The sequence below is a fragment of the Vitis vinifera genome, chromosome 12 (assembly GCF_030704535.1).
Source record: "Vitis vinifera cultivar Pinot Noir 40024 chromosome 12, ASM3070453v1".
In the NCBI taxonomy this organism is placed as follows: domain Eukaryota; kingdom Viridiplantae; phylum Streptophyta; class Magnoliopsida; order Vitales; family Vitaceae; genus Vitis; species Vitis vinifera.
Window position 1 is genome coordinate 5,139,616 of NC_081816.1, and position 12,493 is coordinate 5,152,108.

At 38.8% G+C, this 12,493-nt stretch overlaps 1 protein-coding gene across 1 annotated transcript; it reads left to right on the forward strand.

Moving 5' to 3' along the window:
* The first annotated feature begins 4,236 nt into the window (after nt 1-4,236).
* On the forward strand, nt 4,237-6,838 carry LOC100260198 (expansin-B3). The gene is made up of 4 exons (XM_002267091.5): nt 4,237-4,570; nt 4,884-5,190; nt 5,593-5,722; nt 6,238-6,838. Exons 1-4 carry the CDS (start codon nt 4,423-4,425, stop codon nt 6,430-6,432), a joined length of 780 nt encoding a protein of 259 aa, XP_002267127.2. The 5' UTR covers nt 4,237-4,422; the 3' UTR covers nt 6,433-6,838.
* Nucleotides 6,839-12,493: the final 5,655 nt, after the last annotated feature.

Sequence of the window (12,493 nt, forward strand, 5' to 3'; positions counted from 1 at the left end):
CTCAAATCACCTGTAAAGGTTCTAACTAGCCCCCTTTCACTTTCCAAGGTGTCCCCCCCTGTCCCCAGCCATCGGATACTTGAAATCACATCCAGATATGATCCAACATTGTTCCGCATAATTGCAAAATCAAAATAGCAAAAAAGTAAAGTCTTCACTATTTGTGTAGGCTTTTCCAAATTCCAATTAGCCCCTTGATGTTAGCTTTCCAAAAGTAAAAGATTCAGGTACAGATTTTTAGCGGACAGCCATGCAAATTGCTAACTCAACCCACATGTATGATGTGATTTTTTTACATTTGTATAATAATTGAGATTTGAGGGCGGTTTGTGGTATGATATGAGTGGATCTTCTTCATCTTCAAACTGTGGGTACTTTCAACTACCAATTTAATCATTCTCTCTTATCACCAACTTTGACAACCCATCATGCCCTTGGTCTAATGTCTCCTCCTCAATTTTGCTCTTTCCACTCCATGTCCCCCTCAAATCATCTATGCTTCGCATCTTCAATCCATTATTGGGAATGTGGGTAGAAAAAGCCCGCCAAGAATGCCATCATTTACGGCCATGAAAATTCGAAAGAATTTGTTTAAGAATTTCGTGTCAAATCTTCTTGGCACTAACCCTTTTATTTGATTGATGTATTGTTGTCAAGGTCACATGAATAATCTCATGATTTTCCCTTGCACTAATTGTAACTTCTTCTAATGGCAATAAAGAATGATCTTATAATAACTTATCATTGAGACGACTCATCTAATTTCCTTGAGCTTTATGATATCAAGGTTGACAAAAGCTTGATGAATGGGGTTGATGAATCCCATCTAAGCATTATTTATTATGAATGATGATTATGTGACATTGGTGATAATTAAGTTAGAATGTGGACCACATGGTTGAATGTTAGTAGACACTGGCAGAAAAGTTTGAATACAGGGACGCAGTCACATGGCTTGGTATGGTTGCAGACAAAACAAGAATTTTATGTAATCCTACTCAAAGGATTTTGGGTTTTTTTTCTTTTTTTTTTTTGGATTTTGTAAATGGGCATCTTCTTCTTCCAATGGTTTTGGACATTGGATCAGCCACATAAAGGACACAAGAACAAATAAAACAAAGGTGTGAATTAAGAACCAAAGCTACTAACTTAAGAATATTATATTAATTTTTTTTTATCCCTAAATTTAATTTCTTTTACTCATCAAAATAAAAGGGAAATTTGATAAAAGTAATATTATAATATAAGCTTTTAGAAAAATAATTGATAGGAAGCCTTACATCCATAAGTTACGAGATATTTTCATGCTATGTCATTTTCTAGTAGGATAGGTGGTAGGGGATGACCTATCCGATGGCTTTATTTCCAAAATAGCCGGTAGCTGTGAAATGATTTATACCTTCTAAATTAAAGAAAAAAGTAAAAAAAAAAATTGAAAAATGAAAAGGGAAAAGAAGTATAAAACACAAAATTAAAAAAAAAAATTCTTATAAACTAATTTTCCTTCATTCCTTTTTCTTCCTTTCTTTCATCAGGGCCATGATCCCCAATTTTCAAACATGGCAGATAGAAAGAATGTAAGGAAAAAGGAAACCATAAATGTGGAATATGACGGTGAAATATCTTTCTGCAGTGTTACCATGAGTCCATGAGAGTGTAAATGATGAGACTTTTTACATGATGGAGAATAGAAATAATAAGTCACTGATTTAGGTATCCAAGATGTGGTCCAATTTAGAGATGGATAAGGCACGAGGACTAGACAATTGGGGGGCCATTTCACCCAATCATGCATGACTTTAGAGCCCACATTATGTGGTTTGTGTTTTTGACATATCATGGTGTAGGGTGAGGAGGGTGAGGCCCCGCTTGGCTCCACTTGGTCTATACCCTCTTTCATTGGTATAAATATTTTAATCTTCCAATATGTTGGTGAAGTACCAATCAAAGTCATTGTTGAAACCCACTTTCATGAATCATCCCAACTTGGCCTCTTTGGATTAGCAGAGTGAAAATGGGAATGCATTATTTTATTTTATTTTATTTTTTATTTTTTTTAGAGGTTATTCATTCCTCTAACCCACGGGCCACCCTATTGAAAAGACAAAGGATGGAACCCAGCATTAGATATTTTGGGTCCTCAAAGTAGGCTTTTTTTTTTTCCCCCTTTTTATTTATCCTTTTAAGCACATAAGGCTTCAAATGTTAACCATATTCTCTTTTATTTGGATCAAAATTGATTACTACTTTGCATATATTTTTGGTTTTAGGTATACTACATATATAATATTAAAAAAAAAAAATTAATCCCGAAAATAAACACTTTTTTCCTTTTAACCATACGGGACATTTATAATTAATCAAATTTTATTCTCTTTTATCAAGATTGTTTGGACATACAATTCAAAAATATATTTACCCAATTAAGAAGAAACCGTTATATATATAATACTAGCAAAAAATTTCTAACAAATATGAGATATTACAATCATTACCATATACAAACACCATTTCCTTGTCATATCCTACAAAATCATGAAGGTGACAACTGACAAACACTCCTTATGGTAATCGACAAAATCTCATATCAGGGTTTACTTCTTTTTATGTAAATATTATTTATTGTATATCCAATATCTTCATAAATATATATATATATATAATTAAAAGAACTTTACTATATAAGGGAATATTATTATGCAGCTACTTTGTTATTTCATTTTCGACTCAATTTTGTTACATTTGAAAATCACAACATACTTTTTTCTTCGATAAAATCTTAAACTAAGATTGCATAAATTTTTTTTTCCAACAATACCATGATTAACGGTGAGGCCAATCAACTAAGTTGACATGGATTATTACTCTCACCAAGAGATTTTTTAAGTTATAAATATTTATTTAAAATATCTTTATTATCACCTAATTGCTTGTTGTATTTTTGGATTATATTACAAAACCTACAAGTGGTGTAATGTGTACTTTCATTTTTCATAAATATAAAATCCAATTTTTATTCAAATATAATAAATCGAACGAAATTGATGTTAAAATGGGTTGGTTTGATTTAATAACTAAATTTGTCCTTCCACCGACTTGATTCAATTATCAAATTAATTAATAACCAACCTAAACCCGACCTTAACCACCCTTAATTTTCCCTTTGAATGTATACCAATCACACTTAAAATATCCACTTCATTGTTAAACATTCACTTTTAATTCCAATTTCCCAAATTATCCTTGATCTTATGAATGTTTATGTAGATTGAAGATGCAAAAATTCTTCAAAGAAAATATTGGAGATTTCATTCCACCATTTTTTGGGTACAGAGATGCATTTTCTACATTTTCTATAATTTTTTTTTAAAGGCCGAGAGAGAATACTTTAAGGAAAAAGAAACCTATTTTTTTACTATCACTTTTCCTTATAAAAGAGTAACTTTTGTAATAGGTTAGTAGATTTTTTGTAACATGTTAACAGACTTTATTAGCTTTTGGGTACATGAGGACAATAGTAGTTGGACTTGTCTTCTTAGGTGCATGTTAGTCGATTAAGTCATCCTGTAAGTTCAGGAGGTCGTCTTCTTTTATGATCTTGATTTTGAAATAAGATGATTTTATGTGTTTTTAGATATCTCGTTTGAAAGGTGATGTATTAAAGATATGTTGGTTTTTTGGTACCTCCATGTATGGTTATACCAAATTAAACATTATGATTTTGTCATTCACCTTGTTAAAACATGAAAGTCTGACGGATAATACTTCCTAAGAATCAACTTATTCACTTTTTTTTTAAAAATTTATTGCAAATGTAATCATAAAATCATTGTTAAAATGATCAAACTTTTTAAAAGAATTAAAAACTAATAGACAAAATGGGGCGGAAGATTCCAAAATTAGGCAAACATTGGTAATTCTGCACGAGAAAATCATTTTACCAAAGTCAATGTTTTTACCCTGTCCTTGCCTTGTCAATATCACTTTCCTTTCCCCTTATCACGTGGCGCAATAAATACAAGATTAAGGGCAGAAAGATCCCCACGAAATTACCAAAACGGCTCTCATGCCCTCAATACAAAGACCGACACGTACGGTTGGGCGGAATTAACGCCTTAACCGTCGGTTGGCCCCGGAAGGAGAGTGGTACTCTCGTGAATGGAACAAACAAGCAGGGGGTAACATGGTCATGAAAATTATTTTATAGCTCCCGCCAGACTATATATTGATGCCTTCGAGACCTGAGCCCAACAAGCCTAAGTCCTAACACTGTGGAGCGTGGAGTCTATTAACAAAAGCGACTACTTCCTCTGAGAAGAAGGGTGTCGGCAAAGCGTCTGTTTCCCCCCATTTTCCCGCATTTTCTTGGGTTTGCCGTCGCCGGAACCTGACAGAGTGCGCTGCGGTGCTGACCCACGAACAATGAGGGTGCTGGGTATTGGGTTTTTTTGGGTTGTCGTCGAGGGGCTGTTGCTTGTCTCCGGCCAGCTCCAACACAGCCTGTCCAACGCACATTGGCACTCAGCCACCGCCACCTGGTACGGCAGCCCCGACGGAGACGGCAGCGACGGTATGTTCATGTTCCCCTCCACCAACGCCTCCAATGCTGCTTTGCACAAAAGCTGAAATCTCGGCGAGTCGACTCAAATTTGTCCCCGAGTCAACTCGCCATAAGCAAAATTGAAAATTCTCTAATCTTAGTTTTTGAATTAAATAAAGCAAATAACAGCTCAAAATTCATCTGGGCATCGTTTAAATGACAAAATTTACATAAATACAAAAAATAAGAGCAACATTTTCACATAGTTACTTTACTTTATTTTTGGACCAACCTTTGATATATGTAACAAATTTTATGTCTATAATATGGTGAAAAATTGCAGGTGGAGCATGTGGGTATGGGTCGCTAGTAGATGTGAAGCCGTTTAGGGCAAGAGTAGGGGCAGTGAGTCCGGTGCTGTTCAAGGGAGGGGTGGGTTGTGGGGCATGCTACAAGGTGAAGTGCCTTGACCACAACATATGTTCAAGGAGAGCCGTTACAATCATAGTAACGGACGAATGTCCAGGTGGGTACTGCTCAGGAGGGCGCACCCACTTCGACCTCAGTGGTGCAGCCTTCGGTCGCATGGCTGTGGCCGGAAACAATAACCAGCTCAGGGACCGAGGCGAGATCTCCGTCATTTTCCGCCGGTATCTTCCTCTATTTCCCTTTTTTGCGACTGCCTCTCTGCCTCCGCTTTGTCTCCTTCTGCGTTATTTTTTTATATCGACCGCTGAGTGCTGAGTGGTAACTACCTTTTGGAATGACAGAAATGGACATGGCTTTTACACTTTATTTTTTGTTAGGCAAGGAGGTTTTGGTCTTTTTCGTCCACCTTGTAAATTGTGTTCTCCTTTTGACCATTGGGTGCAGGTGTTTGTTTCCTAATTTTTTTTCCCAATTCTAAGAAAATTTGCAAAAATTCTCTTTTGTACTCCAGACAAACAAAGAAAGACAAGTTTTCAATTTTTGTTGTGTTGTTTCTCTTAGTATTTTTTTTTATTTTTAAATTTTAATATTAATATTAAAAATATCCATTTCTATAAATGCAGGACTCCATGCAAATACCCAGGGAAGAACATAGCCTTTCATGTGAACGAGGGATCAACTGATTACTGGCTGTCACTTCTAGTGGAGTTTGAAGATGGAGATGGTGATGTTGGGTCCATGCATATAAGAGAAGTAAGTCCATTTTCCACTTTGGGGGTTTCATAAAGCAATTTGAAAGAGAAAATGTTCATCTTTGAGGGGTGGGTGGGTGGTCAAAAGTTGTGCACTTTCTCACTTATTTACCTAAAAAAAGAGCTTTCACAAACATGCCCAAATCAAGGTCAGTGGGTCCATGAAAATTTTGAAAAATAAGTAAGGGATAGTGTCTGTAATTTAATCCTCAAAATCCCCATCATTGTGGGTGACCAGCTCCAAGATCATGTGACCCCTGTCCTAACATTTCCATGCTTTATTAAAAAAATATATATATTATTATAACAATAATAATGTTCAGTGTTCACCTAATTTAATCACCAGTTTCCCCAAGAAAGTGCTCAAAAATCCTTTATAGATCTAGCTATTTTTTCATATAAGTGGATAAAACACTGGTCACTTTTATAAACCCCACCCACAGACATGCCCAAAAACATATTTATTTTTTTATTAAAAAAAATTATTTATTTATTTGGAAATGTGTATGTGGGCAGGCAAGTTCAACAGAGTGGCTAGAGATGAGGCATGTGTGGGGAGCAAGTTGGTGTATAACTGGGGGGCCCTTGAAGGGACCATTTTCAGTGAAGTTAACTACACTATCAACAGGAAGAACTCTGTCTGCAAGGGAAGTCATTCCAAGGAATTGGGCTCCTAAGGCCACTTACACCTCTCGGCTCAACTTCTTCTAGTCCCTGCAGTTGGGGGTCTTCACCCAAAATATGAGTTTTTTTTAATGCTAAAGCCTCTCTACTCTCACCCCCCATGACACCCAAGAAAAGTAGCCGTTGTGGGGTTGTGTTCCTCAGGCAAGAAAAGTAGCCGTTGGAGCGCACAAAAGGCATCCAATGCTCTGTTTGCCTCGTTGTTTTTTCCTTTTTTTCTTTTTCCCTACTTTGTTAGTGTGTAATTGGTATAGTTTTTTTGGAGCCCTCTCCTAAGGAGAGAGAGCTGTATTTTCAGTCTTGTGGGGTCTGGTAGTTTTTAGTGTATCAGGGCCATTGAATGGCCTTGTTGCTATTGTAGCTTGCAATGGGTTCATATGGGACCTCTATGTACTATTTCCTATAGTTAATATCATCATATTATTGAAGCTTATTAATGGATTTTTGTGTTAAATTGGGAACTTGGAGAGATTGGTGAGTGTTGTATTGACTTTGGAATGAGGATGTCAGTGGGCATAAATGCCACACGTCAGAGCTCACATGCATGGGTTTTCAAGCTCTTATTAGGTGGTGGGTGGTGACAAGTGACAAGGAATGTGTTATGCCCACACGTGGAGGAGGGTCCCAATTTGATTAAATTCCTGGACAATTTGGCACATGGCCTTCCCCTCTATGTGCTAAAGGTCATTTCTTTGGTCCCACTCGAGAAAAGGCATACCCCCCCTTCTGTAAAGGCTAAAGACTCAACACCCACCCCTACAAATCTGCGTCTGCTCTCGTGAATGCTCTCGCTATTGTCTTCAACCCATTAATAATACTAGAAAACTATCTCTTTTTCCTTTCTTTTCTTTTCTTTTCTTTTCTTTTCTTTTATCTTTTTTGGAACTGTTTGCACCGTGGAGCTTCATTCAATAACTTGGATATGTCTGAAGGCACTGTCATTGAACACAGATGTAATATTACTTTAAGGACAGCAGCTTCACCTTCACTATGCTTCAGTGTGGTATTTTATTGAGATGCCATTTGCAGGTGGTGTCGTGTCTCTGGAAATTTTAATGCAACCACTTTAATGTAATGACGTAAAGATAAATTAATACATACGAGATTTTAATTTGATTCGACCACGTAGAAATATAGATATGGTTTATAACAAATATCGTACAACAATTAGGAATTCGACACCCTCTTGAACCGGAGGTAACAGGGGCGGCAACAAGTAGGCACAAGAGAATCCTGGCCACCATGACCTCCCACAAGCAGGAGCAAAGGGGTTCCACCGGGCCACAGCCCCCACTTTCTCAGTTACCCTTCACATGCTTTCAATGCATCTTTTACAAGAAAAATACAATCATCCATGGAAAAAGGTCAAGCGTGCATTTATAAAGAACATAAAGATCTTAAAAGAACGACTATATGGGCTCTACCCTTCAGTACCCACTACCTGATTCTGGGATTCCAAACACTTTCTTGCCTGTAGCGAGTCCCATCTTTGCCGTGGGCTCTCTTTAATATGTAGGGAGGAAATGATAGTCAATGTCCTTGGAATGAGGCCATGGCAGTATTAAACTCTTCACTTTTGCGTGTACTTTGAAGCCTCCCTTCATTTGTGCCCTGTGACAGTTGTTAGAAATATGGAATAATTGTATTATATTTTTTAAATCAAATAATATACATCAGTGTCTTTATATAAGAGGCATATGTGTGCGGTACAAGTAAAGTGTACTATACAAGTAATCTAACTGGGCCTAAAGCCCATAACATAATATACATTAACAGCTCCCCTCAAATTCAAGGTGGATGTGAGACCAACTTGAGGTTGTCAACTAAATCACGAGTGTGTCTCTTAGGAAGTGACTTGGTGAAGATATCTGCAAGTTGATCTTTGGAGGAGACGGAGAAAAGCTTAAGAGCACCATGGACAAGATGATAACGGATAAAATGACAATCAATCTCGATGTGTTTAGTCCGTTCATGAAAGACATCATTGTGAGCAATATGAATGACACTCTGGTTGTCACAATAAAGAGGAGTAGCAGAGGAGGTGGACACACCCAAATCCTTAAGAAGCCATCTTAGCCAAAGGAGCTCAGATGTGGTATCAGCAAGGGCACGATATTCTGCTTTAGTACTGGAGTGGGCCACAAAAGTTTGTTTCTTACTTCTCCAAGAAATCAAAGAAGACCCAAGGAGGAAGCAATAACCTGTAGTGGACCTGCGATCAGTAGGATCTCCTGCCCAATCAGCATCAGAGAATGCACGGAGTACAAGAGGAGACTGAGCTGAGTAGAAAATGCCATGAAAAAGGGTACCCTTCAGGTATCGAAGAATGCACAGAACAACAACATAGTGAGTTGATCGTGGAGCAGACAAATACTGGCTCACCTGATGAACAACATAGGAGATGTCTGGACGAGTAACTGTGAGATAAACTAAGTTGCCAACCAATCGTCTATAAAGAGAAGGATTAGACAATGGTTTCCCCCCTGAGGGTGTCAGATGCGCATTAAGTTCAACTGGAGTGTCAATAGTCTTGCTGTCAGTGAGTTCAGCTTGAGACAACAGGTCAGAAGCATACTTGGCTTGAGTAATATAAAGACCATATGTGGAATGAGTAATTTCAAGACCCAAGAAATAGCTGAGATGTCCAAGATCTTTCATCTCAAACTACTGACTGAGAAAATCCTTGAGTTCTTGAATGCCACTAAGGTCATCACCAGTTATGATCATATCATCCATATATAGAAAAAGCAAAATAGTGCCTTTATCAGTACGACGAAGAAATAAGGCAGAATCAAGGCAGAATCATATGGACTGGCAGTGTAACCCAAACGAAAAATAGTGGAGCTGAACTTGGCAAACCAAGCTCGTGGGGCTTGTTTAAGACCATAAAGTGCACGTCGAAGATGACAAACCTTGTTTGATTCAACAGAGAGACCAAAAGGAGGTTGCATATAGACTTCTTCACTCAGATCCCCATTAAGGAAGGCATTTTTAACATCCATCTGAAAAAGATCCCATTTATGAGCAGCAACAACAACTAAGAGAGCACGAACAGATGAGATACGAGCAACTGTAGCAAAAGTCTCTTCATAATCAATCCCATACTCTTGTGTAAAACCTTTGGCAACAAGACGAGTCTTGTAGCGCTCAACGGATCCATCAGAGCGAGTCTTGATCTTATAGATCCACTTACAACCAACCACAGACTGTTCAGGAGGGAGAGTAACCAGGTCCCAAGTATGGTTTTTGGTTAATGCATCAAGTTCCTCTTTCATTGCAATCTGCCATAAAGGGTCAGTAGAGGCCTCACGATAGGTTTGAGGCTCGTGAAGTGTAGCAAGGGCAGTGTAACAATGATAGTCAAGTAGGCGTGGAGGAATGGATCTTACCCGGGTTGAGTGGTGACGTGGAATGTCTTGTGGAGGATCTTCAGGCAGAGCAGGAGCAGGGGACCCAGGCTCAAAGTGGGGTAGCTCGTCATCAATCTGTTCATCTGCAACCTGTCTAGGAGAAACATCAAAAATATCTGGAGAGAAGTCCAAAGGAGGATCAAAAGTATTTGTAGAAGGAACAAGAGACTCATCTGGAAAGATTTCTAAAACAGAGGAGTTAGTCAAGGAAGAACGAAAGTGAGAGAGTTCAACAAACAATCGGTGTTCCCAAAAGACAACATTACGAGAAACACGAAGACGATGAGAGACAGGATCATAACACCTATACCCCTTTTGAGTTTCACCATAACCAAGGAAACAATAGAGTCTAGATCGAGGCTCAAGTTTGTTGTGCTCATAAGGCTGAAGAAGATCGAAACAAGCAGATCCAAATGAGCGAATGTGATGATAGTCAGGGGGTGACCCAAAGAGACGCTCATACGGAGTCTGATTATGGATGACAACACTTGGAATGCGGTTAATTGCATGAACAGCATGAAGACCAGCTTCACCCCAAAATGGGGCAAGAACTTTGGCAGAAAGAAGTAGAGCACGAACAGTGTCAAGAATATGACGAAGTTTTCTTTCGGCTCGACCATTTTGCTGAGAGGTACCTGGACAAGTTAGATGATGTACAGTGTCATAGGAATGTAACAGAGCTTGAAACGCATATTGAGTATATTCAAGAGTATTATCAGATCGAAAGGTTTTGATACATTTGGAGAATTGAGTTTCAACCATTTTTGCAAAATTGCTATATATTGGTAAAATTTTGGAACTAGATTTCATAGGAAAAATCCAACTATAATGAGAATAATCATCAATAAAAACAACAAAATATCGAGATCCACCAATACTAGCAACGGGAGAAGGTCCCCAAACATCAGAATGAATTAACTCAAAAATACTATTAGAAATGGATTCACTGTTATTAAAAGGCAAAGCTGGTTGTTTTCCTAACTGACATGAAGTGCAATCAAAATTGTCTTTAGACACAGAACCCAACAGACCCCTAGACACTAATTGTTGTACCCGAGAAGATGGTGCATGACTAAGACGAGAATGCCAAAGTGCAAGAGAAGGTAAGGAAGAAACTGCAGCATCAACAGAATAGTAAAAAATAAGGCGATAACCTAGTTCAGCTAATTGTCCCACAGAGCACAAATTATAGGATAGGTCAGGTACATGGAAGACTCTAGGAACAAAAAGATTAGAGGTTGAAACAAAACCTAGACTATTCCCATGCATGGTAGAACCATCAGCTATATGAATATTTAGAAGATGTGGTGCAGGGTCAAGGTTGGAGAACAGGGATGAGTGAGGTGTCATATGATTGCAGTAGGTAGAATCAAAAAGCTAAGTTTGAGACTTACCAGGTAGAACAGATAAGGCAGTGGAAAGAGATGCATTACCAACCATACGAACAGCCTGAGCTATGATCTCCTGCAGTTCAGTGGAGGAGAGGTTGATAGTAGATCCAGAAGACTGGGACTCAACTGAGGTGGAAGCCGTTAGCGGAGTAGGCTCAGTATTAGCAACAACAACAGTAGATTTGTTACGACGGTAACAAGTCTCAATGGTGTGGCCAGGACGCTTGCAATAGTTGCAGAACTTTTTGTTGGTCTGCTTGCGACGATTGCTAGAGCCAGAAAAATCACCTAATTGCTGAGGTTGCTCTATGAGTGGAGTAGATGGAGTAATAGCCAAAACATTGAGCTTATTCTGGGCTTGAAGGGTTGCAAGATGAGCTTCTTCTCTAACCAACTCATTCACAGCAGTATCAAGAGAGGGAGCAGGACTGCGATTTAGCAGCTGACCACGAATGGACTCAAAGTCCTTGTGAAGTGACATCAAGAATTCATAGAGGCGAAATTCATCTCTGATGGAAGCATATTGCTGAGCATCTTTTGAGCATGCCCAAGTTGGATCAGAAAGGTCAATTTGGTCCCAAATGAAGCGAAGCTGATCATAATAGTCATTGATGGATTGCCCCAGTTCTTGCCTAAGTTGATGCAATTCAACCACTAACTAATATTTCATGGATCCATGAGTAATGGAGTACCTTTTGGTCAACATATCCCATGCAGATTTTGCATCGTCAAAGCTGCCCAATAGAATGGAAATAGAGGGAATGGAAGTGTTCCGAATCCATGTGAGGATCATGTGGTTATGACTATCCCATTCAATCATGCGACTAAGAAAGGCAGCATCTTCTTCACTTGCTCCCTTGACAGGAATAGTCATTGCACCAGTACAATAATGCCAGAGCATGCGACTCTTAAGAAAACTGCGCATAGCTTGAGACCAGGATAAGTAATTTTTATTCCCCTCCAATACAGTATTGATGGGGCGAGGAAGAAAAACATCCTTTTTATCCATTTAGAGACACAATATGCAAAAACAGACTGCAAAAATGAAATCTACACGAAAAACTGGGTAAGGAGAACCTGGACAGAAAAAGTCAACCTTGGAAAAGTCAACGGTCAACGACTAGTCAATGGTCAACGGATGAAGCCACAGGATGACGTGGAGATGACGTCAGCAGATCAGTGGATGCTGACGCAGCTAGGGCTAACGTGGCAGAGATGATGATGTCAGCAGGCTAGGCCCCGACGCGTGAGAGCGCGTGGAGGCGCGAGTGGCGCGTGATCAGCATC

What these genes read in the sequence shown, in the direction of transcription:
- LOC100260198 (XM_002267091.5), top strand. Translation starts at nt 4,423, where the DNA reads ATGAGGGTGCTGGGTATTGGGTTTTTTTGGGTTGTCGTCGAGGGGCTG. An exon ending in CGACGGAGACGGCAGCGACG is followed by an intron (nt 4,571 to 4,883) that starts GTATGTTCATGT and finishes GAAAAATTGCAG; the next exon opens with GTGGAGCATGTGGGTATGGG. An exon ending in ATCTCCGTCATTTTCCGCCG is followed by an intron (nt 5,191 to 5,592) that starts GTATCTTCCTCT and finishes CTATAAATGCAG; the next exon opens with GACTCCATGCAAATACCCAG.